This window comes from Poeciliopsis prolifica, unplaced genomic scaffold (genome assembly GCF_027474105.1).
Source record: "Poeciliopsis prolifica strain line A6 unplaced genomic scaffold, Auburn_PproV2 SCAFFOLD001, whole genome shotgun sequence".
NCBI classification, from domain to species: Eukaryota; Metazoa; Chordata; class Actinopteri; order Cyprinodontiformes; family Poeciliidae; genus Poeciliopsis; species Poeciliopsis prolifica.
The window spans coordinates 10,841,347-10,867,244 of NW_026562376.1; the positions used below are offsets into that span (position 1 = coordinate 10,841,347).

At 35.8% G+C, this 25,898-nt stretch overlaps 1 protein-coding gene across 8 annotated transcripts in view; it reads left to right on the plus strand.

Annotated features, from left to right (window-relative positions):
- The window catches only part of pclob (piccolo presynaptic cytomatrix protein b), a 60,878-nt gene extending 36,803 nt beyond the window's left edge, over positions 1-24,075 (plus strand). Inside the window, exons 18-37 of one of the 8 annotated variants that reach the window (XM_055028335.1) lie at positions 192-1,233; positions 4,479-4,505; positions 5,657-5,745; positions 5,856-5,931; positions 6,016-6,141; positions 7,948-8,056; positions 8,275-8,345; positions 8,435-8,670; positions 9,956-10,003; positions 10,098-10,228; positions 12,317-12,343; positions 12,788-12,881; positions 13,574-13,645; positions 14,728-15,034; positions 15,190-15,384; positions 18,224-18,365; positions 18,477-18,535; positions 19,201-19,338; positions 19,943-20,088; positions 20,365-24,075. In XM_055028335.1, coding sequence (XP_054884310.1) covers positions 192-1,233; positions 4,479-4,505; positions 5,657-5,745; positions 5,856-5,931; positions 6,016-6,141; positions 7,948-8,056; positions 8,275-8,345; positions 8,435-8,670; positions 9,956-10,003; positions 10,098-10,228; positions 12,317-12,343; positions 12,788-12,881; positions 13,574-13,645; positions 14,728-15,034; positions 15,190-15,384; positions 18,224-18,365; positions 18,477-18,535; positions 19,201-19,338; positions 19,943-20,088; positions 20,365-20,508 — 3,279 coding nt within the window. In that variant the 3' untranslated portion in view covers positions 20,509-24,075. The remainder of the gene's footprint in view (positions 1-191; positions 1,234-4,478; positions 4,506-5,656; positions 5,746-5,855; positions 5,932-6,015; positions 6,142-7,947; positions 8,057-8,274; positions 8,346-8,434; positions 8,671-9,955; positions 10,004-10,097; positions 10,229-12,316; positions 12,344-12,787; positions 12,882-13,573; positions 13,646-14,727; positions 15,035-15,189; positions 15,385-18,223; positions 18,366-18,476; positions 18,536-19,200; positions 19,339-19,942; positions 20,089-20,364) is intronic. The other 7 variants (XM_055028351.1, XM_055028343.1, XM_055028359.1 and 4 more) reach the window with 7 other exon arrangements.
- The last annotated feature ends 1,823 nt before the right edge of the window (positions 24,076-25,898 follow it).

Sequence of the window (25,898 nt, forward strand, 5' to 3'; positions counted from 1 at the left end):
GAGATTTGCAAGGCATCGTATGACTGTGGCAAAACTACAAGAACATTTGGAATAGTTGAAGAAACTTAATTGATAAATGTATTATTTGTATTTAGCATTTGTCAATTCATTGACAGATCATATGTAATATATATAACAAGTGTTTAAAATATGTTCACACTAATATGCATTTCCTTATTTCTATACATCAGGTAGCTGAATTTTTGGGCTCGTCGCGCTATGGAAAAGGAGAAGATGACTCTATGGAGGAGCCCTATGAACTGAAATTGCTGAAGCAGCAAATCAAGCAAGAGTTTAGACGGGGAACTGAAGGGTTAGAACATTTAACAGGCCTTGGCCTTTCCCAGTATCTCTCGAGTGATAGCAGTTTTCGCCACTTCCCTAAAGGAGAGAAATATAGCATTGGAAGACTCACTCTTGAAAAGCAGGCTGCAAAGAATCTTCCCGCAGCCATGCTTTACCAGAAACAGGTGAAGAACAAAAAGGCATTGCTTGACTCAAAGGCCATCACAAAATTTTCCCCAATTCAGGAGAGTAGGGACCTTGAGCCTGAATTTGGTAGTTACATGGGATCTGGGACTTCTTCTGTGTCCAGTCTAGCAGCTAGGGCTAGGTTACTTCAAGATGAAATTACATTTGGGTTAAGGAAAAATTTGTCTGAGCAGCAAAAATATTTGGGGTCTTCTTTAGGAGCCACCCTTTCAGGTTCTCTCAACCTTGGCCAATCCCTTAGCTTAGGATCCTCTATCAGAGGCAACATTCAGGAAGATGGCACCTATCCCAGTGGCACTCGATCCCGTCCCTCTTCTCGACCCTCTTCCCGACCATCTTCTATATATGGCTTAGATCTGTCTATCAAAAGGGATCTGTCTAGTTCCTCACTCAGACTAAAGACAGAGGGGGAGGTCCTGGACGCAGCATTTGCTCCTGGAGTCTCCAGAGCAAAACCTACTAGTTTGCCTATCAGCCAAAGCCGGGGCCGTATCCCCATTGTGGCTCAGAACTCTGAAGAAGAAAGTCCTCTGAGCCCAGTGGGGCAGCCTATGGGTATGGCTAGAGCTTCTGCTGGTCCTCTGCCTCCCATTTCTGCTGACTCTAGGGATCAATTTGGGTCTAGCCATTCCTTGCCAGAAGTACAACAGCATATGAGGGAGGAATCTCGGACACGTGGCTACGATAGAGATATCGCATTCATCATGGATGATCTGCAAGGTGCCATGTCTGACAGTGAAGGTAAATGGAGTCTGAAACTGTTGCAGCAGTTCAACTATGCGGACCTGCTTGTAATGCATGCCAATGCTGAATTTTATTGACTTTATGCATAAACCGTTTCTTCTACAATTACCAGTGCTTCAATTGATTATTGTTTGTGATACTTTCCTATATTTTTTTTTGACTTAGTAAATTTAAATTAAAGTTTGCATGACTTTTCTTTGTTTTTGTTTCTTTTATATAACTAACTCAAAAGAACATTAAACTCTCAACCTGAGTTTATGTATCTTACCATTCAATTCTGTCCATTTTTGGTGTGATTTCATTTGCATGCTTTAAGTTCTTCACTGATAATTTTTTTTTCCCAAACTCTCAAAACACAGAAATTTTAATAACTATATATGTTTTCTGTGTCAAAACCATCTTGTTTTTATGAAAGCTTAAGACTTATGAATAGTACTGCAAATACATACTACACAAAATATATATTTTTTTATGTTTGGTAAACAAGTCATGTCACTACCACTTTAATGTTAAATGGAGCAGAGCATGATTTATTGTACTTTTGAATCTTAAACAATAATTTAAGATGGAAATTCAAACTGTTTTAACACAAATTTAGTTTAGCAGTTTCTGGTATTATTCTGAATAAATGTAATATATGTTATAGCATATATTAGATATTGCAAATAAATAGCACAAATATTTTATTATCCATGACATGTGCATGTACAATCTAACATGTAATTGCTGTGTTGTATGCAATTTTTCTCACCTATAAATCAATCATGAATGCCTATAATATTTAAACAGAAAATCTAGTCTGAGTTTACTTTTGTCATGGAGCTGCTTCCACCATAATCTGGAATATATCTGCAACATCCACAACTTAGTCTTCAGAACAAAATGGTGTGAACTTGGTCATCACTTCTTAGTAACTATTACATTTCTATAAGTCTTCCGTGTTGCAAAATTATTTTGATATTCATATAATTTTGTCAATTTTAATGTGGTAAAATAACTGGCTAGTAAACATCCTTCTCATTCAATGACAGAAACTGATATACAGACTGGCTTGTACATTTGTAATAATAACTGCCTTTATGGAAAAAGCAGTGACTATTTTTAATATAGATTTTTTGTGTGATTTAGTCACATGTGTCTCATTTGTGTTGGTGTGTATATAACCTTGGATTATTTTTTTCTGTATTTTGCATCCTTGCATGTTGTGTATTGCGTGTTTTCCATTTCCATGATAATAAAATTTATATTTTTGGCTTGTTGTTTGTTGTGGATGTCTCGTTGAGGTGTGAGATGTCCATTTTCTTTAGTGATTGACAGTAAATATTGAAATGGACTATACATTTCAATAAATGTGTAATTGGCAATGTTCAAATTTATCTTATTAAAGCACCTGACAAGAAGCATTTTATATAATAATGAGTTCAGATAACTTTCTGGATTATGTAAGTTCTTGAGTATATATATTCACATATAAATGTGACAGAAAGCTAAGTGGTTCACCATAAACACATTTTAAAGAAGGTAGTACTGAGCATGGAATCATATTAAAGTGTATATCTGTCTTTATTGCAGTGCTGAGTGAGTCCATGCTGGTTTTAAACAGAGTTGATGCCAGAATCTTTTATAAAATTCTACAGTAATTGAGAGACAAGTTATAATATTTTTTAAATAACAAATATTACAAAATCTCTTTGCTTGAATGCCCAAAAAATATTTCTACATTTTTCTACCTGGAATCATCTTTCAGGCCAGCAATATCACACAGTGTCTTGGAAAAGTATTTTTTTAGATTTTGCATTGATTTTATCACAGAATTCACCACATAGTAGCACAAAAGTTGAGAAAGAATTGAAGTGTGGGAGAAATGACCGTTTTCAATATTTATTTATTTATTTATTTACAAAGAAACATCTGAAAAGTGTGGCACACATTTATTTTCATCTGCCTGTAATCTAATAACACAAAAATAAAACACCAGGAAAGCCATTTTTAGGTGGATCATTAGCAAGATAGTCCAAGTGGTTTTGAATATAAAGGGGAGACAGAAAAACTTATGGAGAGTGTAAATTATGCCAGAACTGCCACTGACGGCAAACGTACCAAAACATGTATGTCCAAATAAACATAGTGTGGCTGCTTCCTTCCTCCCAGCAGCTCTAAGTCTATAACCACCACCCTCCCAACAAACACAGTAGCTTCTTTACATGCTTGCTGTTATTTTCAGTTTAAAATATTCTCGTAAGTAATCTGTAATTGTTGCACACAAGTACACAAAGCACTTTTTTTGTTTTTATTTTATCCTGTTGCACATTCCTTAGTATCTAAATGCGCTATTTTTGTAACTGAATAATTAAAAAAGAATGACAATTATACAAGAAGTCATCTTTGAAGGGACTGTAAAGAGACTCTGTGCATGGAGAAACTGTTAACTAAAAGAACCCCACAAATCTGTCCTTATTAAAGAGTGTCAAGAAAAAAGGTTTTATTGAGAAAAATTCACAAAAAATCTATCTTAAGATTTTCAACAGTTCGATGCACAAAGGAAGTTCAGGAGGTTTTGCTTTACTTTCTTCTCGCTCTAATCAGATGAGACAAAAATTTAAAGTTTTGGCTATATATGCCAGAAAACAAATACTGGACATCATCCTGAACATGCCATGCACGGAATGAAAGATGTTGATAGCCTCATGCTGTGGGAATGCTTTTTTTTTTTTTACTACAATAGTAAAGTCAGATTACATGAGTGGAGCAATACTGGGCAATCCAGGAAAAATAATTAAAATTACAGGCCTCAGAAGAGCTGAGAAATTGCAGAAATTCAAATTCCAACCACACAACTACCCTAAGCAAAGATTTGTAATGTACACAACATAAGACATTCAGCTGAAGTTATTTTGGTAATACATACCACACTTTCTAATTTTTAACATTTTCTTTTACTTTTTTAGTGATAATCCTGCCAATTTTTCTTTTCACCTAAGAACCATTTAAACTCCCTACTCCACAAAATACAATGAAATTTGTGGATGAAACATGACAAAATGTAGAGAATTTCAAGGGGCTTCAATACTTTGACAAGACACTGTAGTAAGAGAAATTTCAAGCATGTATCTTCCTGATAAGTGCTTTCAGTGCATGTGCTTCCTTATACTCTCAATATAAAACCTTAGCAAACATTTGTAAGATAAGAAAGCATATTTTGAAAAAAAATCTGAAAAAAAACATATAACTTTGTACCCCAGCCGGAGGCCCAAACTGGAATATAGAAGGTGAGACAGCATTTTGATTTTATGTAGTTGCGTAGAGAACTGTGACTTCATGCTGCACATCATAACTCTGAATTGTCCACTTCTCTGGCTGATTCTGTAAACATACTAGACTCATGCTGGAATGAACCACCCTCTCACTAGTATATAGTGCATATCATTTAGCATACCTGTAGTATCTGACATGTTAGTTTTATTTTGGAATGAACCATGGTGAATTAAGATTTTTCTTTGTCTGCTCTGTGGTTCTGTAACCATTCTGACTCATTTCTAGTATCCATGCTCATGCACAAAAAAAAAGGCAAAATCATGCGTATATATGTGCACACGTGTCCACAAGAACTATGTTGAAAGTGCTACCCACTGCTTTTTTCTCCAAGACATACAGCAGTTCATTTGCAGTCATCATTATTGGTGCACCTTCTTTGTAGAATTGGATCTCTGATCACATGATGCTGTTTAGGTGTCCTGTTTAACCAACCTATGTTTACTTTTCTACACATATAGTTAGGATTTTTCTGAGTTGCAAAATCTTGATTGTAAAACCTGCAAAATCTCCCAATAATTCCTAAGCTTAAGATGTATTAGGTGTCTATTAGATGGGTTTTGGGGAGATTTAGAGAAAATTCCCCTCAGAGTTTGTCAGGATTATGTCAACATCGTACTGAAATGTCATAGTTATACGGATTTACATTCTAAGCCTAGCACTTTGAATAAAATGTATCAAATCATCAAATGCTTCCATTAGAAACTGTTTGTGTTTTAGAAAATATATTTCTTCATCTATTGATTGATTTTAAAAAAAATCAGTCTTCCAAAAATAAGAATATTGAGATCAGAGGTATTGCAAGCATAATAAACATGCTGTTGAAAATAGATTTCCCTTATATAGAGTTTGAAACTATAGTTTGATGAACATTTCATATTGAATTAGAGAGCTTTTCCAGAGTTACTTTCTTTTTACTTATCTAGGAAACACATATCCAAGATCTTTGTGCATTTTATCAAATGAGGCAAACAATTTATTTAAAATTGGAAAAAGAAAAAAACAATTATTGATTGCTGGGTTAAGATTTATCCAGCCATTGGGGAATTTGTTACCAGCTGTGAATTTGATTGTGTAATGTTTTGAACAATTTTCTCTCCTTTTTCAGCCTACCACTTGAGGAGAGAGGACACAGATTGGTTTGATAAACCAAGAGAAGGGCAGCCTCAAAGTGGATACATGTCAGATAGGAGACAGGTGTGGACTCAACATCAGTTTCCTTTGTAAAACTCTCCAGAACTGTTGTAGAAGTCTTGTAATAGCTTTTTTTTTGTTTTTTGCAATAAAATTCTTAAATTATTTTTTAGATGAAATTGGTTCCTTACACCTTCCCTCACACTCGTGTGAAGCTTAAGAGAGACATAACAGACACCAGCGTATCAGGTAGAGCACAAACAGCATAAAACTCAGTTATCATTGAGTTTTATGCTTCAGATTTGTATGATTACAATCTATTTTCTACCTCAGGAAATGGACTTGGAGTCCGTGTCGTCGGTGGTAAGGAGATTCCAGGCAGTCGTGGTGAGATTGGAACCTACATTGCTAAGGTTATTCCTGGAGGCATGGCGGAACAAACAGGGAAAATTGTAGAGGGTAAGTGGATAATGAAAAAGAACCTTAAGGAAAGAGTAGGCCAGCATTAAGGCAAAGAAAATTATAGAGCTTTCCAATCAGTGTATGACGTCATCGGAGTCAAGCGTTGCCCAAGTCATGCATGCAAATTGTAGGAAGTTACCTAAACCCTCCAAGGAAGTGTAAATAATGTTTACCGTAGCTGTTTTAATTAACAGTTTGTCTTAACATTCATTAACTGTACATATTTATTTATTTTAATTGTGAATGCATTTTTCTGAAATCTAATAGTGAAATTTTCACCAGGCAAAACAGAGTAAAAGAGTTTGTACATATGTAAAAGACAATTACTCTTATTTTGTGGGGTTAACTTTGTAAAGTTGGATATGCATAAGTTAAATGCTCTAATATGGGCTATTTAGCCTGCAATGAAAGGAACAAAAAAAGGGGTTCTATTTTCATAATCATCTCAATGTCACAGTTTTAAAAGAAATATTTAATTGGCAAGCTAAACATTAGCTTATGAGCTACATATTTAGTTTACAAATTAAATATTTAGTAAATTAGCATAATTTACTAAACTACCATATCATATGTGTTAGATCATATGTGCACCTCTGTACAACTGAAAGATTATGAAAACACGTCACTGGATCAGAAAGTTTTCCCCGTCTCCTGAGGCCTAGCATATTCACTACATCGTTCCCAGTGCTATTTGCATATTTGTATTTTAATTTTGTTGTGTAAATGCTATTTTTTTGAATACGCAGCAGAAAATATTATTGGAAATGACGTGTAAACAGGGCCAGAGAGACCAACATGGCAGTCCATCACATGTGAAAATCATGTGCCTCTCTATCACTGCTATTGAATTTGGTTACTAGCTTTTTTGTCAGTGAGCAATGTCAAAAAAGCTAGTTATCTATGCAGTTGTGACTTTTGAACTTAATAGTCCTTATTTATTTGTTGGCATGATCTTTATGTAGTCTGTGTAAATTACTACACTTATTATATAAATTATAAACTTATTTTAAAAAAGTTTAAGGAGTGGTAATCAGGACCTATACTTGTTGATAGATATAATAGTACCATTTTCACTCATCTGTAGCTTTGTTGTTGGTTGGTTTGTCATGTCCCTTTCTCTGCCATATCTAATTAAAACTTGGAAAACTCCTCCCCCACATTAGTGGGCTGTGTTAGTCATTTAACTATATTTAGCTTCAGAAATACACAAAGAACAGCACTGAAAGTACTCGCACTTTAAATGAACCTGTAAATTACTACTTTATTTGTTCTTAAAATCCCTATAACTTACAATAATTGATTTTCTGAAGATGACAAATCAAACAGGGGCAACAGTGAAGATTAACTGCAATTCATTGACATGTAAAGTGAGTAAATAACAATGCCCTATAGCTCCAGTGCCAAATTCTGTAGAGAAAACCTGGCTATAAGTATTGGTGGGAAAAGTGACAATTACCAGTTTCATTAACAATTTTTTCATATCGATAAAATGACAATTGCATGATTCCTCTCAACAGGACAGAATAATTGTATTTGTTTGAAATAAACAAACACAGTCACAGTGATGGGATTCACATGGATTTTATGGCGAAGGTCAGATTATCTTGGTCTCTTTTAGGTTCAAACATGTAATTGTGTGTTGTTTCTAAATACTAATTTCACAGTGGTAAATGGCCTGAATTTATATGCACATGTGCTTTTCCAATCATTTTGACCACTCAAAGCGCTTTACACTACCTGAATAAATAATCTGGAAAGCAAAAAGCATGCTTTTGTTTTTAACCTGACTTCATCTTGTTGCAGGGATGCAGGTGTTGGAATGGAATGGAGTTCCGCTAACAGGGAAGACTTATGAAGAAGTGCAATGCATTATGGGCAAGGCTGGTGCAGAGGCGGAGCTCTGTGTGAGACTGTGAGTAACATCTGTCAATGTTTATCTCCCAGTCTCACTGGTACTTTCACATATTTTGTTGCAATAAGGCAACATTGCACCTTTGATCAGAATCTCTCCACCCCTCTGTTCATCTTATTTATTCATCACCTGTTCATCTGTCAGATTTTAAATGTGTGACTTATTACTTCTAAGGCACACAATTTATAATTCCATAATTTATTTTCTGTGAATCCAAGCAGTGACCTTAATATGCTGTCTGACCCTGAGCACCCACAGGCCCTGGATCACCATATCCAACTCAAGGCTGGTATGCATTAAATATTTATTGATATGTCTGAATATGTTCACCTAAGCTACATGAATACAGCATGAAGTATGGTACATACTTTCTCTCAGCAGGAGGTCAGCGATCTCCTGGTGTGGATCCTAAACAGTTAGCTGCAGAGCTCCAAAAGGTATCCCAACAGCAAACTCCTGACATAGCAGGAACAGGGCCTGGGGGCTTCGGAGTCCTGTCCGCATTGGAACGTTCGGCCCTCCTCCACTCGGGCACTGGGTCAGCAGCCTCCAGTGGGGTCCCAAGCCCTGGGCAACCGGGATCCCCTGCCATCAACAAGAAACAACGCCAAAAGGTAGCAGCAGTTGTATAACCGAAAGTGTAATACAACACCTTTGGTTGAAATGACTGCCAATGAATGCAAGCCTGATGTTTCCCATTTCTGGAAATGTGTCTCTCACATTCTTTGGAGAGCTCCTTTATAAACCCTTATTCAAAGATTTTTGAGCATGAATGGAGAGCTTAAGGTCACATCACAAGCATCTAAATCAGATTTAAGTTCAGACTCACTCCAATACCTTTCTTATAGCTTTTTAGATTGAATATGAGGTAAGCTATTTTTGGGGTATTGTTAACATTGGTAGCTGTTTTTAAATATTTCTTATTGATGAACATTGAGTCTAGTGAGGTCAGAAGTGGTTCAGAACTTGTTTTGTTTTTTCTGATTTCTTGGATGAACTTACTCTTTTTAGTAAGTTGGCAATGCTGGCAACTCCTGTGAAGGTTTATCGTTGTCCATATTTTCTCTATTTGAAGATCTTATATTCTGATTTGCTGTAGTCCCAAATAGCTAGAAATCACTCAAGAACATTTTCTGGAGTGTCATATGTCAAGAATTTGTTATTACTAGTTCTTATGTTTTTGGTAATTTTAGGTTGTTTTTTGAGATATTTAGCCTCCTTCATGATATCAGACAGTCATATCCTGGTTCTGCTGGCCTCAATAAGATCTGGAGATGGCAAGTTAAGTTGAACTAAACATTCTGAAAAATGTTAATCCATGTTAAATAATGATTTGAACAATATTTGAAAACATTTGTATTAGTCTCTTCGGCCATATTTGAAAGGTGCAGTTTATTTATTTCCCAGGCACATGATACCATTTTATAGCACAATCAATTACCTATGTTACCTGTCATCAGTTGAAATGATCAGAATACTGCATATGTCTGAGATGACTTAAAAGAAATTTGACTTGGCAATTTAACACTTGAAATTGGGCTTCTGTCTCTGTATTACATTGTTGTCTGCTACCAGTGCAGGTGTATGGCAAGTGTCACTGAATGATAACAATTAGTAAATAAAAAATGTTTGGAAGAGGATTCTTGCTGTGAGCAGACTGTGGTTATCACCACACCACTGTGACTTTCTTTTGTAACTTTGCAGGACTTTCCTCCAGTAAATCATATAATTCAGATGGTAAAATATATCCAGAAGCTTGCAGACACAGGCACAGTTTCTGATAATGTGGCGATAACTTTCCTTTATAGGCCAAGTCAAAATGTGCATGTATGTGTGTTTGTTTACAACATCACAAGCAAGTAACCTTATTATTCCCAATTTCTCTCCTTTTTTTTTAAGACAACAGAAATGATGAAAGCACCTCATCCCATCACTGGAGAAATTCAGGTAGTAAATTTAAATTTTTCTTTAATTCTAAGATCAAAGAAACAAAGAAATACTGATTGGTGATCCACTCATTTCCCTCTGCTTTACCCAACAGCTCCAGATTAACTATGACAGAAATCTGGGAAACTTGATCGTGCATGTTCTGCAGGCAAGAAACTTGGCTCCCCAAGACAATGATGGTTACTCTGACCCTTTTGTGAAGGTCTACCTTTTACCAGGGAGAGGGTGAGCTCTAAAAGGGCTTCAGTTTGGACTGAGGTCTTGTTTGTGTTTGCCTGTTTGATTTCATGTCTGTTTTAGTTTCTCTCCCCCAGTTTTTTATCACTTTGTAAGTCTTCTGTATAACACTGACTAACCCCTTGAGTTTGTCTGGGAGAAGGACATGATGATATGAGGCAGTCTTTTGCCCTGCATTATTTATCATTTGCATTTTATATTTTTCCAAAATTACTCAAAATATAATCTGAAGATCTTTGTTGCATCAGCATTTGTATCCCTTAAACTTTTTAACATTTTGTCTCTTTACAACCACAAACATCTCAATCTATTTTATTAGGAATTTATGTGATAGAACTTTGTAAAGTTTCAAATTATTATGGATTTAAAGAAAAACATAAAGTGACAATGCCACTTTAAAGATTCTGATGGAAATTAAGCTGTACTATCATATAGGGTTTAAATGTGTAATATTTAATATCAGGATAAATCTATGTTCATTCAAAACAGTATTAGACAAATGGTTAAGGGGATAAGTCTGTAGAAATCTAAAGCTCAGGTGGGATACTGGCCTCCTGACTTAAACTCATGGGTGTCTCAATGTCCTGTGCTGCAGTGTGTGCAGTGTTTAAGATTCAAAGGATCATACCATGTAGGTTATTGAATGTTGACATGCTGTTATCATTCTGTTGAGAAAAGTCATACAAACATAGCTGTAGAAACTTGCAGTTGCTGGTTTTGGATCTGCCTGCAGTTTTAGCAATAGCAGCAGATTAAGTGAACAAAGTCATTCAGTCCATGTTGGCTACTCCTCCAAATATTGAATTAACTTTAACAGCTTGGCACTTGCAAACCCTCAGTCGGAATGAATAAATTAGTCTGGAGAAGTGGCTAGTTTCTACTAGGCTAATCCGAAACTAATATTGCTGCAGCACATGCTCAGTCCTGTTCTAAATTTTGCATTTTGACATAATTTAAGATCAGCACCATTATGTGGGATGGGGACATGTCATTTAAAGAAAAAAAAACAAACAAAAAAAGACCCATTCATTTTCTGCCACATTTTCAATAAAATATTACTCCTTCCATTGTTTCAAGTGCTTCATGAAATAATCAATTCCTCTGGACTGATAGAAAAATACTCATATACCACTAAAATGGCATTCTGGATTTTCCTGGTTACCTACAACGCCTCACTGCACTGCAAGTGCAGCGCCAAAAAGGTGATCGCTTATGCAGACGGCTGAAAAACTGGAAAAGGTGAAGTCGTGCACAGTTACAATTCAGCCACAATGTCTAGCCTCTGTCATGAGGTGATAGAAATTTCTGGTTTACTTGTCTAATAGTTCAGTTGAAGGAGCTGCGATTGAACTGCAGATGTGAGTAAGGCATATTTTTATCTTTGCTGGAAAGAAGTCAAACATCTATGTATTAGTTTCTACTGTGTGTAGATCTGTCACATACAATCCTAATACAATACATAATTTATAACTGTTACACAGCTTGTTGAAAAGTTCAAAGATAGTCCAAAACTGTCTCTCCTAATTCATGTAATTTACTTCTACTTTTTTTTTTACACTAATGTTTCCACAGTTTCTACCTTATATCTGTTCCCCTCTCTTCCCAGGAGATTGTGAATAACAAGAAAGAATCAATAAGGCTTTTAGCTGCTGTCTAACAATATCTGTTCTTAGATAATGGCTCCATCAGGTCTGTTTATGAGTTTAGGCTCTCGCTTAACCTAGAGGCAACATAAGTTAAAAAGGAAAGTTCATTTAAAATACTTTTGCTCCTCGACCTCTGTGGGTTGAAGAGCATTTTAAAATCCATTTGTCTAACATAAGCAGAACAGAGCACATTTAGGGTACTTCACCAGCAATATTCATTCATTGTCAGGGTTTTTCGACTCTTTTCTAACATATATAATTTGGACACAAAACAAGTGATGCATAATGCAGCAAATATTGATTGCCTCAGCTCTCGGTCTTTTACTGCTTTTTCTTTGTGCACTCTGGGCTTCTCTGACTGTGATTCGTATTTTTTTGCCTTTCTTGTTTGTGATATCTGCCCTCCTCTTCCTCTTCTGGACTCCCTCAGCCAAGTCATGGTTGTCCAGAATGCAAGGTAGTGTGGTGCTGACCTTTTCTTTTCAGTTGATATATTTTTTTGGGGATGTTTTCTAGTGGTTTTCCATCCTTCTGTTGTAGCCTTTGTTGTTTGTCCAGTTATATTCTTTATTTCACTGTGTTTTGACAACACTCATATCACTGCATTCTCCCTCAACTTCATGCTTCTAGCTATCAAATCTCCTAAATTCTTATCTTTGACATTTTTCTTCCATAAAAGCATCTCAGTCTAAATAAACAACGGTTAAATAACAACTCTGTTTGTTTATGAAGTCACACTGAGTATTGACCATTGTACCAGCATTTACAAATCTAATTCATAATCTAAGTATATTGGTTCTAGTAAATATTTTCCAGAGACAGAGCTGGGAAATTTATTAGCTTGTTATTCATTTTAACTGAATTCTGATTACGTTTATTGCTGTATGTCATGAAACATCAGTGCTGATAACAAGAGAAGGACCAAGTATGCACAGAAGACAACAAATCCAGAATGGAACCAGACTGTCATCTACAAGAACATCCATTTGGAGCAGGTACTCTGCACATGTACATATAATATATGAAGTGTTCACTCATGAACATCCCACAGGACTTTGCTGTTAGGCTGCCGTCCACTGTGAGCAAAGACAGTGTCTCAGCCTATTATAAATCAAATAAATATGAATCAAATGATTCAGTTCTCGCGGCTTTGCTTCGAGGATGCTTTCATTATCCCAATGAAGCCTCTTACTAGTACCCTTAGAAGATTAGTTGAGTACAGAAATGTCAGCTACACAATTTCAACAGCTCAGCAATGTTCATCAAGGAATAATGTTTTCCCTGGAGTCACCTGGGGCAGTCAGATTGTAGCCCAGGAGAGTTGTGGCTACAATCCAGTGGCTTGATAATCTCTCTTTGTGAATATGTGTGAATGGAAATTACTGATTTCAACCCTCACATGGTTCTCAAAGAATCTTTACAATGAAAATGTTATCAAAGTCTGATGTCATTTCCTTGTTTGTACATAATGCATGTTGGAAGATATGCAACGTGACTCCCTCCTTGCTTGCTGAATAAATCCACTTCTGTCGAATTTGCAATACCAGACAGTTTTGACAAGATTTCTTAGGAATTCAAAAAAATATAGTCATACAATTATAAACACATGTTCTTTCATGTCGCCTAATTGCATAATAAGCACATCTCAGTCTGTGACCATCTGTTCTCATTCCTTCTCCCTATCTAGTTAAAGAAAAAGACACTGGAAGTAACAGTGTGGGACTATGACAGAACCTCCTCCAATGACTTTCTTGGAGAAGTAAGTGCTGCTTCACATTTTATGTTTCACAGAAGTTTCTTTTTTCCAGATTTACTTTCTTGATGGACTTTCTTTCAAAATATTGTTACTATATCTGTTAGTATCTGTCCAGTTAGTTAGTTAGTTAGTTAGTTAGTTATATTGTCAGTCTTTGATGGGTGAACAAACTCCTACCTAATATCAGTAGCTGTTAGCAATCAGTAGCACAGAGCTGGCAGAAGCTGACCTCGTTGTTTATACCTACATCCAGGTTGCTACAACCAATAGTAGCCACAGATGCACACCCGCTAGAAGGAAACAAATGCAGGCCAATAGCCATTCTATTGGCTGAGAGGTTGCCAGGCGACTGTGCCAGAAGGCAGTTCTATGTTTCATAAGCAAGCAGAGAGTCTGAGCAGAGACTAAGTCTGAGTGCGAGGAGAAGTTTTGAGTACAAGCATTACAAGTTTTGAGAAGAAAGACATGAAGTACTGCTTTCAAGATTATAATGTAAGCAAAATTATTGAACATTTTGAGAACAAAAGACATGAAATCCTGTTTTCAGAGTGAAAATGTATGCTCTTGGATTATGGTACAAATATTCCTTCATCAGGAAATTGTCATAAAACATTAGGGAGCAGACAGGATCTTGTAGATCAAAATGCACCAGAGAGTGTAGGAGTAAAGCCAAGGAGTTAAGTAATAAAGCAAAATCCAGAGTTAGGCCATCTCACTGACCACTGTTGAATCCATTATCCGGAAATGAGAAGTGTGGGATTTTTTTTCTTTTTTTAATGTATCCATATGTTGTAAAATGGGGGCAAGAAAAATACCTTTACATTTTGGAAGTCATGTGACATGTTCCTTTAATGTCACATGACGTTAAAGGAACATTGACAGATCAACACAATTTTGTGTTGATCTGTCAAATACCACCCCAATGAAAACATTGATGTTTCTTGTTTAGTTAAGGGAAAATACGAAAAGATTTAGGTATCCGTATTTCACAAGAACTGTGTTGCAGTACTATTTTGGCATTGAGTGTACATATCTATCTGTTCTTTTTAATTGTAACATTGTGTGTGAACTTGACTGTGTTTCAGGTTCTGATTGACTTGTCAAACACAGCTCAACTGGACAACACTCCCCGCTGGCTGCCTTTGAAAGAGCAGAGTGAAAGCATCGAACAGAGCAGAAGTCACCAGACTTCCCAAGCTCCACCAGGGTCTGGGTCAGGACAGGGTCATGGTCAGGGACATTTCACAGGTCAGGGTCATATGTCAGGATCTGGACAGGGCCATGGAATGGGACAAAGTCAAGGACCAGGACAGGGAGATCTGAGTCATGATTCACCTAAGAACTCTGTCATCAAGAGCAGAAGCCATGGAATCTTCCCCGATCCAGCCAAAGGTAAAATACATCAATTTCACATATGCATTTTAAATATCAAAATGATTTGCATAAAACACTGAAATATGTATCGCTGCCTTGATTAGACTTTATTTGGTTTAAAAACCATTGCATGGTACAAGCAGATCAGCCAAATTAAATTTTTCTTCCTCCAGACATGCAAATGTTACCTTTGGAAAAGTCCCACAGCAGCCCAGGAAGCTCCAAGTCTTCCTCTGATGGCCAACTGCGCTCACATGGCCCATCCCGAAGTCAAAGCAAGAGTAGTGTCACTCAAGCCCACCTTGAGGATGCTGGGATAGCCATTGCTGCCGCAGAGGCTGCTGTGCAGCAGTCCCGCCTGCAACCAAGTAAATCCTCCCTCTCCCCTTGACACAACTCCCATGACATGCTTCCTTTTTGTCCATGCATGCAAGTTTTGTTGGGACTGTTTAATTATACCTGAATTGTTCTGCATTTACCTCCTTAACATTTACCTTTGAACTATACTTGGGTCATATTTTCTTTATGGGCACAAATTGTTTTATTGGAAATGATAGTCTAAAATTATTTTCTGTCAGAAAATAATTATTTTAAAAGTGACTGATATACTATGACAATAAACAAAACCAGGAGCTATTTTAAAGTACAAAAAGTGAGTATAGCATTCATATAGAAAACAAGACAAATAGGACAGCTTACATTTTGATAATAATTTTTACAATAATGTAAAAAAGTCACTTACAAGATCACAATTGATTAGAGAGAACAAATTGCAGTAAGGATACGTTTAATTGTAATACAGGCCTCAAATTATCTCAAAAAATAACTCCCCTAACTACTCTGGTTTTGGAAGTAGTGTGCATGTGTCAATCCCAAGATTATGGTTTCTCATTACAACACTTGTTTGGAGATATTCTGAATGTAGAAACCAAATTGGGATGGCATCCCCTCACATTACTTATTTTCTTAATATCTTAATGTAAGTAAAACTACATCTATATTCACTCAGTGTTTTTAATCTGTGGGATTTTATGAACTCAACCTGAACTTCAACTCCTTTCTAAGATAAGTCTGCCTATTTTTGAAGCTTTTTAAGCATGCAGCTACAGACTCCCTTGCAACCCTTTTGTGGCTACTAAAAACTTTGTTGTGTCACAATACTGCTCTCTATATGTGCATGTCTGACATGAATGAACCCCAGAAAAAAAACAAATCACAAAAGACACACACACGCACGAATGGAACACCATCTTCCAACCCCATCCAGTCCTATCCTATTCCCGCACTTTAAACAAACGGGACACAAATGTGAGACTGACCAAGTCATACCAAGAACACCGAGAGGTTTCAAAAGCCGTCTGGAGTCTCACTCTACGCTCACCGGACAGTGACAGTAAAGCTTTCGGCTAATCCATGAGAGCAGCTGAACAATCAAGGGAAGGTGAGGCAACATTAAATAAATGTACTGTCTAAATACCCTGATAAACATAACCAATCATAAAGTCATAAAGTAAATCAGTTAAAGTAAAACTAAAATGGAGAGAAGTAAAATATATTTACCCCCCCAAAAAAATATGGGAACGATGTTGTAAAATACAACCATTATTTTATGAACTAGTTCTAAAAATAATACTTTAACTACCATTAAAATTTGCATTCAGATTAAGATTTATCTGCTTTCTTTAGATGAAAATACATCTGTGTTCAAAATAATAGCAGGTATATATAATTAACCACGTAAGTTTTAAAATAAATTATGTTTCTACATTGCAAATAGTTCATAACTAGATGTAGTAGCACAGTTGAAAAAAACAACAGGCCCAGCAGTCATTACAGTGACACTGCTCATCCTGTGTAACTGAATTATAGTGAAAGAAACATGTGTAGGCAACAAACTTAGCCAGACATCCCTTACCCTGGTCCTTACTCTGGGGGATCACAGTGTGATCTTAGGTCAGAAGTAATATATATGCAAAGTCCCTCCAGTGCAATCTGGCTCTGTCCTGGTGTCTCCTCTAGGTGGAACATTAATTTCTCTTGCTACTAGACAGAGATGTTAAGGACGCTTCCTGTTTAGATGCCTGAACCACCTCAAATGACTCCTTTCAATGTAAGGAAGCAGTGCCTTTAGTCTAAGCGCCCACCTGGATGACAGAGCTCCTCATCATATGTGTCAGGTAAAGACAGGCCACTCTACAGAGGAAGCTAATTTCAGCCGAGGAAGTCTGAACTTGATGGATGAGTAAATCAAGAACTTCACTTTATGGCTCCTTCTACACCACAACAGACCAGAGCTATCTCCATCCACTGCTCCTACTTACCATCTATGAGGAGCAAGACACCAAGATAATTAACTTTCTCTGCTTAAGGTAAAGACTTAATGCTCCTCCAAGAGAGGAGGATTCCTCACAGAGCTCCCCAACCCACCTCTTCCTGTTTAATTTCAGAGTAGGGAAAACTCGAGACCTTCTCAGGTTTCAGAGCTGAAACTGAATGTGGAGATGTGTCCAACTCTAGTTGGCAACAGTGAACTTCAAAGTCCACTTCTAGTGTCCTTAGTGAAATGACATCCAACATCCCAGCGGCCAGTTTGCCATAGATACCCTACCAATGTCAGAGCCCAAGACAAAAGCTCCCAGATTCACAGGCTTGCTTAACCAGTAGACACATGACCATGTATTAGTTCAGTGAGTCACAGGAAATCTAAATCTTTTACCTTTTCACTTTGTACAGAAAAGGTTAAGAGATTGTAACGACTGAGACACATTTAACTTCTGTAACAACCCATTATACAATGCTGCTCTCCTTCTGTAAGGTGATTACAAATTTGATAGCTTTTGTCATATATTAGTTTGTAATGGCTTGTGTTGTGATCCTTATTAATCTGTATATTTGGAAAAAGACATACATTTTTGAGGTATACTCGTTTTTAAACACATTGCTATTATTTTCAACACAATTGTATTTGCGTTCTATAAACTGACCTCACTTGACAATCCAGTCATTTAAACTGCTCTTCAGCTTAAAGATGGGGAGTCTAAGTTAGAGGTTACAGTATTACTTGTGGTGTTTCATCTTTTTGGCATGCTTGCAAATGTGAAGCTTTGTGTAGATATATAGGCAGAGTGACAGACAAATCCACTGACTGACTATTGGATAGAGTGATGAGTTGAATCTCATTGTCACATTGTGTTTTGTCACTCACAGGACCGGGACACAGACTAGGTGATGTCTCAGGGTCAGTGGTGCTGTCTGTCCCAAGCCTTGTTGGAGATGCCTACGGTGGTCTGGATGGGGATGAAGGGGTGGGCATTGGAGTGGACAGTGCCATTTTTCAAGTCCCACGAATGTAAGATTTTTTTTTTTTTGTGTTGTACTTTTAGCATTCTATGCATCCAATAATAATTTTCACAGCCTAACAAATGCTGGTTTTGGGTAAAATTGTGTTCTTTCACTGCAGTGGTAAGACTATTCCAAACGGTACCGACAAAAATCAACAAATCACTCCAGAAAATGAAGGCAAGTTTATATATATATATATATATATATATATATATATATATATATATATATATAATATATATATATATATATATATATATATATATATATATATATATATATATATATATATATATATAATATATTAATTTTTTTTATTTTTGGTTGTAGGTCTCCCCCTGCTGGGTAATTTAAGCACTTTCAAAGTCTTACTAAACCCTGCTTGAACAGTGTTTTCATAACACATGCTCTGTTAAGTGATCAGTATTAATTTACTGCATTAATTCTGCATAATTAGTAAATGCATGTCTTCAAAAAGTGGAAGGGGAGTGGATGTCACACTATTCTATCCATTGTCATAACCATATCTGCTCTTCATGTAGCTCATATATCAAAGTTCCCTCCCCCATCTCCAGTTTCCTCTTGTAACAAAAGCTTAGGGTCATGTAAGGCTGTAGCTGGTTATTGTTACACAGATGAGGGTCAACAAGTCATTACGATGGAGTCTGGCAAGCTCATGTCTCTAAATATCACTTATCTTGTATTCTGAAGCCAGACTAAAAGACTAAAATGTGTAAATAAAATTTGTCTTTGGAATTCCAATTTAATGGTATCAACCTGCCTAGTAAATGAAGATATCAAAATGTGCAAATTACAAACATTTATTTTTATTTTATTGTCAGGTGGTAAAACTCAAGTAATTGGGGAAATTAAGGTTGCTCTTAAGAAGGAGGTGAAGACGGAGGGAGACCAGCTGGTCCTAGAAATCCTTCAGTGCAGAAATATCACTTATAAGTTCAAAAGCCCGGACCATCTGCCAGGTTGGAAAAACTACTTTACATTTATTTTTGCCATCTAAAATAATGCATGTATGTACCTGTATGTTAATATGATTGTACATAGGGGTGTGTGTATAATACCTTATAAAAGAAGGTATTAAAGAAGAAAACGGCCTAAAAAAAACCCTACAATGTATTCAGAACATTGTGCATTTCACATTTTCAGTTGAGCAAGACTTTAAAAATGGACTTTGTGTTTCTTTGCATCACAATTAGGCACTGCTTTGTGTTGATTAATGACATAAAATCTCAATCAAATTTGTCTCCTAACTTGACAAATTCTGAAAAACTGAAAAGGTAGGAATGACTTTGCAAGGCATATTAAGTATCTATGACTGTATTAAGTAGCTATGGAAATATTTAAGTATATCTAAAAGTATAACTCTAAAGATGGATGTGGTACTGATTACTTTATGTGACTTTATATTTCACTGTGCTACACTGCATTACATTTGAGTGTTGAATTATGCTACATTTAGTGACATTGTTTTAGATTTTGTACACCATATTATGCGATACTATTTTAAGCTTGAGTTGAATTTATGCTTATGTATGTTGTATTAAAAACGTTTAAACCTCCCTCCAGACCTGTATGTCAAGTTGTATGTGGTGAATGTAGCCACTCAGAAGAGGATCATCAAGAAAAAGACCAGAGTTTGTCGACATGACCGAGAGCCTTCATTTAATGAGACCTTCAGATTTCCCCTCAACCCAACAGGACATTCAATACAGGTAGCAAGGATAAACTAAATCCTAAAATTGACATTTGAAAAAAAATCTTTAAAAAATTTGTGCACAATTTAAGTTTACATTTTTGTCAATATACCATGTCTAGTTTAACAACTTTTTCAAATCTCTCTTAACATAGGACTGGAAATAAATTGTAGTTTAATCAATAGTAGTTCTAATTGTGTGGTTAACCCATTTTGTTAATATACAACAAAACACATGCAGCTGTATTGTGCCCAAAGAGATGAGAAATTTGTTTCATTTTCAATGTATTTTCAGCTTTTCTTGGTGTCCAACGGTGGGAAGTTTGTGAAGAAGACTTTGATAGGAGAAGCCTACATCTGGCTTGACAAGGTGGACATGAGGAAGAGAGTGGTCAGCTGGCACAAACTGTTCGTCAGCTCTAACTTGACTAACCCTTGAGCGCAAAAGAGTAATTTGAAGGAAATAATAGGCAAAAGGGAAGAAAGAAGACAAAAAAGTAAGATAACAGAAATATAAAATAAATTATGAATTGAGTTTATAGATCTATATATTCCCTTCAAGTCAACAATGAAGGGAACTGTGTGACGATAACATTGCATGTTTTGTCAGTCCAACACTGCCAGCGCATGTTTCCCTCTTCTAATGTCAGTTCTCTTTCGACTTTGTTTGGATGCAAACATGCAAAGGCAGTAACTGACTGATATTTCCCTGCAATATGGCTTAAAGACAGTTATGTTTTTGATAACATAATTCAGTTGTATGATTTTAATTTTGATATTGCACGAGAGAACTTCACCAACTAACTCAAGAAAAAGTTTGAAAATTTAAATTAATTTTAAAAGAAAATGTAATCGTCATGAGACTTTACAGACATCAGTGGTGTGTAATGCATAATTATTTTTTAATGACAGTACTTCTAATTTATGTCGGAAAAAAATATGAGACTGTTGAACTTTTGCTGTGGGATGAAGATTAATTGTACAGCACTTCTAACATTTCTGTTATCCCACACGCAGACCACAAAGCATATCAAAGAATTGTACAGTGTGATATATTAAAACCTTAAAATTAGCATATACAGATTATAACTAAATGCAACACAGACTGTAAGAGTTATTCTCTTGTTGTCAGATTATATTAAAATCAACAAAAGTTCTAGGTTGAGGCAGTGGGTGGCGCACTGACAATCCAGTAATCTAATGTAAAAGCAGTCCTCATAACATTTCGGTGAATATGGACCTTCGTGAGCTCAAGGTTGGCCATATTGTCATACTGATGCACCTCTGTGTTGAACAGGCCTCCAATCATGGGTCAAGTCAACATCAATAGCTAAATTATATAACACAAGCATCATATTTAGGGGGGAGAATAGAAGAAAGAATAGCAACTTGCACATGCTGTGTTGAATGTAACAAATGTTACAACTGTTCAGAATGACAGACGTTTACACATCTGTGTCATTTGTGCAACATTTACTCCTAGTTTGCTGCAGTTTTTTCATTTGTGTAGGGTCTCGTCATATTATCACTGTTGCTATGAACATGTAAATTGTAGAAGTTGTGTCAAAACCACATGTAAATCTAAAAGCTCTGTGTGACTGCTCTGCTCTCTGTGTGCTAGCAAAGCCCTTCTATTTTGGCTTTATCTGGAAATAATTTCAAAATGTAGATAAAAAAAAAAGTCAAATGCTCCTCTGTGTCTCTCGCTGTAAATCACAAAAACACATATTGTCTCAGAGACTCCTGTTAAACAGTGAACCAGCATCTTTCACTGCCTGTGATGAAATTATTTTCTCAGGCATGATCAGGGTCAGAGGAACACATAGAGCCAAGTCTCAGTACTCATGTGTATGCAGGGGACCCATGTATGTACATTCTTGTTCATATTTTAATATTTTGCAACCACATCAATAAAATCAGAAAAGAAGATACAAAGAAAAGAGAGAAAAATAAATTCAAGAGAACTGTTTAATTGTAAAGCAGGGCTGATACAACTTTCCATCAAGAAACACACAAAGAGCAAGATGTCGCTCATACATTAAGGTATAGTGCAGAAGATACCATACTCAAAATGGTAAAATATTTGTTGTGCCATCCACTACTTATTTCCTTTTTATGTATTATGTATATTAAGGGGGGGTATTATGTAAAATATTTTTTTGTTTTATATAATGTTATGTTATACTCTCATCAAAACATCCTTGGAGTGTTGATTTGATTCTTTCACGAGTGTTTAAGAAATCCTTGATTGTACTGTGGCAGCCATTCGGGGGTAACTATACACTTACTCATACAAAGCACCGCTTATTTACCCAAAGCTCTGCCTAGAAGCTGCTTCTGCTCCACAGACCCCTGAACCCACCCGCCTTTCCAACTCTGCTCCACCAGACTTGCAGCAGCAACAATTAGAAAATCCTTGGTGAAACTGCACATATCCTGAGCTCATCAAACAAACTATTTCTCAATCTAATGCTCCTAAGTCTGCTTGACTTCCCGTGGTGATGAAAACAGTGTCATGGAATGGATGTTGGTGGAGTGTTAGAAAGAGTACTAGAAGCTTTTTAGACACCACCAATTCCGAGGCATCAAATTGGAAAGTCAAAATTCTTTTAAGTTATTTTTGATATATGCAGAATTTTCACAACTGACTGTAACATAGTTACTTGATTGTGCTATAAAATGGCACCATGTGCCTGAAAAATACATAATACCGCCCCTTTAAATATATATCTATATTTATTGATTTTTGAATTTTCTTTTTCTGTTATATTTTTCCAAGAACCATTAGTTCTTTTGAGGTAATTCTATGCAACATATGTATTTGAATGCATTTGTGTTAAATTCTGTGAACATATCGTCTATAAATGTCTTGTAGAAAAGTAACTATGATTTGTACATTTGGTGAGAGAAAAATATTAAATATCTTTATTTTGTACTTATTTTAGTATATATCGATGCTAACTACAGTTAACATCTACATGGAGCTTGTGCACTTTATTACAATGTTTGTTTGTTTTTTGTCTCGTTTTAATTGTCGGGACATTCCGAATTACATGGTTTGTGTCTCTGCACTAACAATTAAATGAGTCACAGTTTAAGTGGTATGTGATGGCAGGAACTATTGTGTACATTTTGTATCTATGTGGCAAAAGATAAACATATAAACATGTAGAGGTTTCCCAAAAGGGATGCACAATCCAGTAAAATCAACTACTCCATTCTCATAGTGTACTGAACAGTCTGTGTACACAGTGCAGTAAATAAGATCTCATCTTATTGCCCAGTTATGACTGTCAAACCTCTTGTGTTTCATTAGACTTCATTCTAAATCCTGTTTAAGATCAACCGTTGCCTGTAATTGTGAACCCATTCATTTGTTGTTGTCTTGAGGGGTGTGAATGTGCTCAAGTTGTTTGACATGTGTACATAAAGTGTTTATTTTCTACAATGACTGAATGTTTATATGTCTGAGGTTTGAGCATGTGAGTGTTAAAAAAATACAAAGCAAATCTAAATCACAGAACACTTGTAATTGTACAGCAGTGGGTGTCTAGAGTCCTTTAAGGGGAGTTGAAACTTCATCAAAACATGTGCTGTCCACTGATGATTATTAGTGAGATTATATCCTCCAAACTGCAAAAACAACTTGCAAGGTGGTAAAAAAAAAAAAAAAAAAAAAAAGAAAAAAAAAAGAATCTGTTCAACTTAAGTAGTTGTCTGGAACTTTTAGTTTTGGATGTTGCATGTTTTGTTGATGGTTTGTCTGTATTTTGACAACAGATTATGTTTCAAAAGAGAGAAAATATGTATAGATTTATCTGTATGCTGAGTGTAAAGAGATATGCTTGTAAAATTGTCTTGTTTTTCACTCAGTGTAAAAACAAAGCATATACTGTTATGGTTTTGTGGTTGTACACGGGGTGTGTTGAGATATGCAAATTGTGCTGTAAAAAAAACATTTCCCTTGAGTCAAAGAATAAATATTAAGAGCTATATTGCAAATCTATTGTTGGACATTTTTTTTATTACGTTTCATTTTAATCTATTTTTATCACAAGGGGAAAACATCTTTTCATATAATCAGACTTTAGGCGTGCTGTTCCAAATGCTGAAAAAATATTTTTTCTTTACAAATAGCAGGTCACAGTGACTATTGTTTTTACAAAAAAGACAAGTTTGCAGCAGCTTCTTAAAACTGGCTACACCCTTACAATATGTTGAGATTCAACTTTTTATTGTACTTTAAGAAGGGAAACTTAAATACAGGAGAAGTCCTTGGGTAAGTGTATCAGTGCCATTCAAAGAAAACCAAATTCTTTAAACTGGAATATGCCTCTCGTGGACAAAACTTTAAAACGTACAAATATATGATAGTTGCTGTCAGTCATGGTAAAATTAAATCTAAACAATAACATTAGTCCAGATAAGAATATTTTTATTTTGACTGATCAGTCATAACTTGACTCAGAATTTTCGTTTCATACAAATGATACATAATTACAAAAACTTTACATAATAGTTTTTTATTATTATTTTATTTTATTTTTGAGGGTTTGGGTGCAACTGGTAGCACTGCTACTTTGCAGCAAGAGGCCTCCAATTTCGAATCCCCTGAGTCTTTCTGCATTCTTATCACTGCAATACATTCCAATCTGAAATTTTCATGCTTGTAATGGCAAGGATTTCCTGCAGGTGGCAGCATTTTATGTGGAACAAAACAGCAGTCGGTAAACATGACTGTAAATAGTGCACGTTTTTGTATGTAATGTATGAAATTATGATTTCTACATTTTTCAAAAATCATACGAAATTTTCTGAACTCTCTACATATAAATATCTATGTACAATGTCAATATACAAAAATTTTGTTGCACAAAAGGCAACTTTGTGTTAGATGAAATGTACTATATTATTCCTATCATAGAATATTAGGAATGCACAGGGATAATATTTAGACATGGATACAATGTCTTCCAGGGTGAAATTTAATGGAATGGCAATAAATTTCAATTAGATTCAGAATATTAATTTAGTTCCACTTCACAAAAAAGTACTCTGAAGGTGCTTTATAAAATAAATAAAAACAAATTTGTATACTGGATAGCTTGCTCACTCCAACACACATTCAAAGTAAATTATATGCATTCCAAATGGATAAATCTTTTGAAACAAGCAATTAATTTAAAAAAAGTTTGTTTTTTTTTTTTTTAATGTTTTATTCCAATTGGTAAAAAAATAATATATTCAATGAGATCCATCTGACTGAAATTACGACAAGGTTGTAGTGTGTAGTGTTTCCAATATCTTAAGTAAATAATACAATAAATACAATAAAAGAAGATTTCTGAAGAGGCTCACTCTGCTCAGTTCTCTTCAGTTGTATCTTTCCTATTTCAGTTTGTTCCTCTCCAGTGCTCACTGTTCCTTTATTTTTTTTTTTCCTCATCCCATTAACCGCTGCCTTCTCTCTAGGCTGTCAGGGAAATGTGCAGCAGGTGATGTGATCAGGATAGAGAGGATTAGACCTGGGGAGTAACTGAGGAAGATTCTGTAGTGTATACTTGGAGCGATGGATAGGTGGCAGGGGAGAGACAAAGGAAGAATATGGAGAAAATGGGTGGGGGATAGTGAGAGGGCATGAGAGGATGGTGTGTGGTTGCCAAGCAACGATTGATAACCAAATCCCCAAGCATCTTGCTTCTGCTGCCCTGCCCTCCCTCCAGGTCTGAATGAGACACATAAACCCCTGAGCACGCAACTGCAGCACCCATGGAGTAAACTTGTTCCTGATAAAAATATTTGGATTACTTGAAACGTTACCTGCATAAT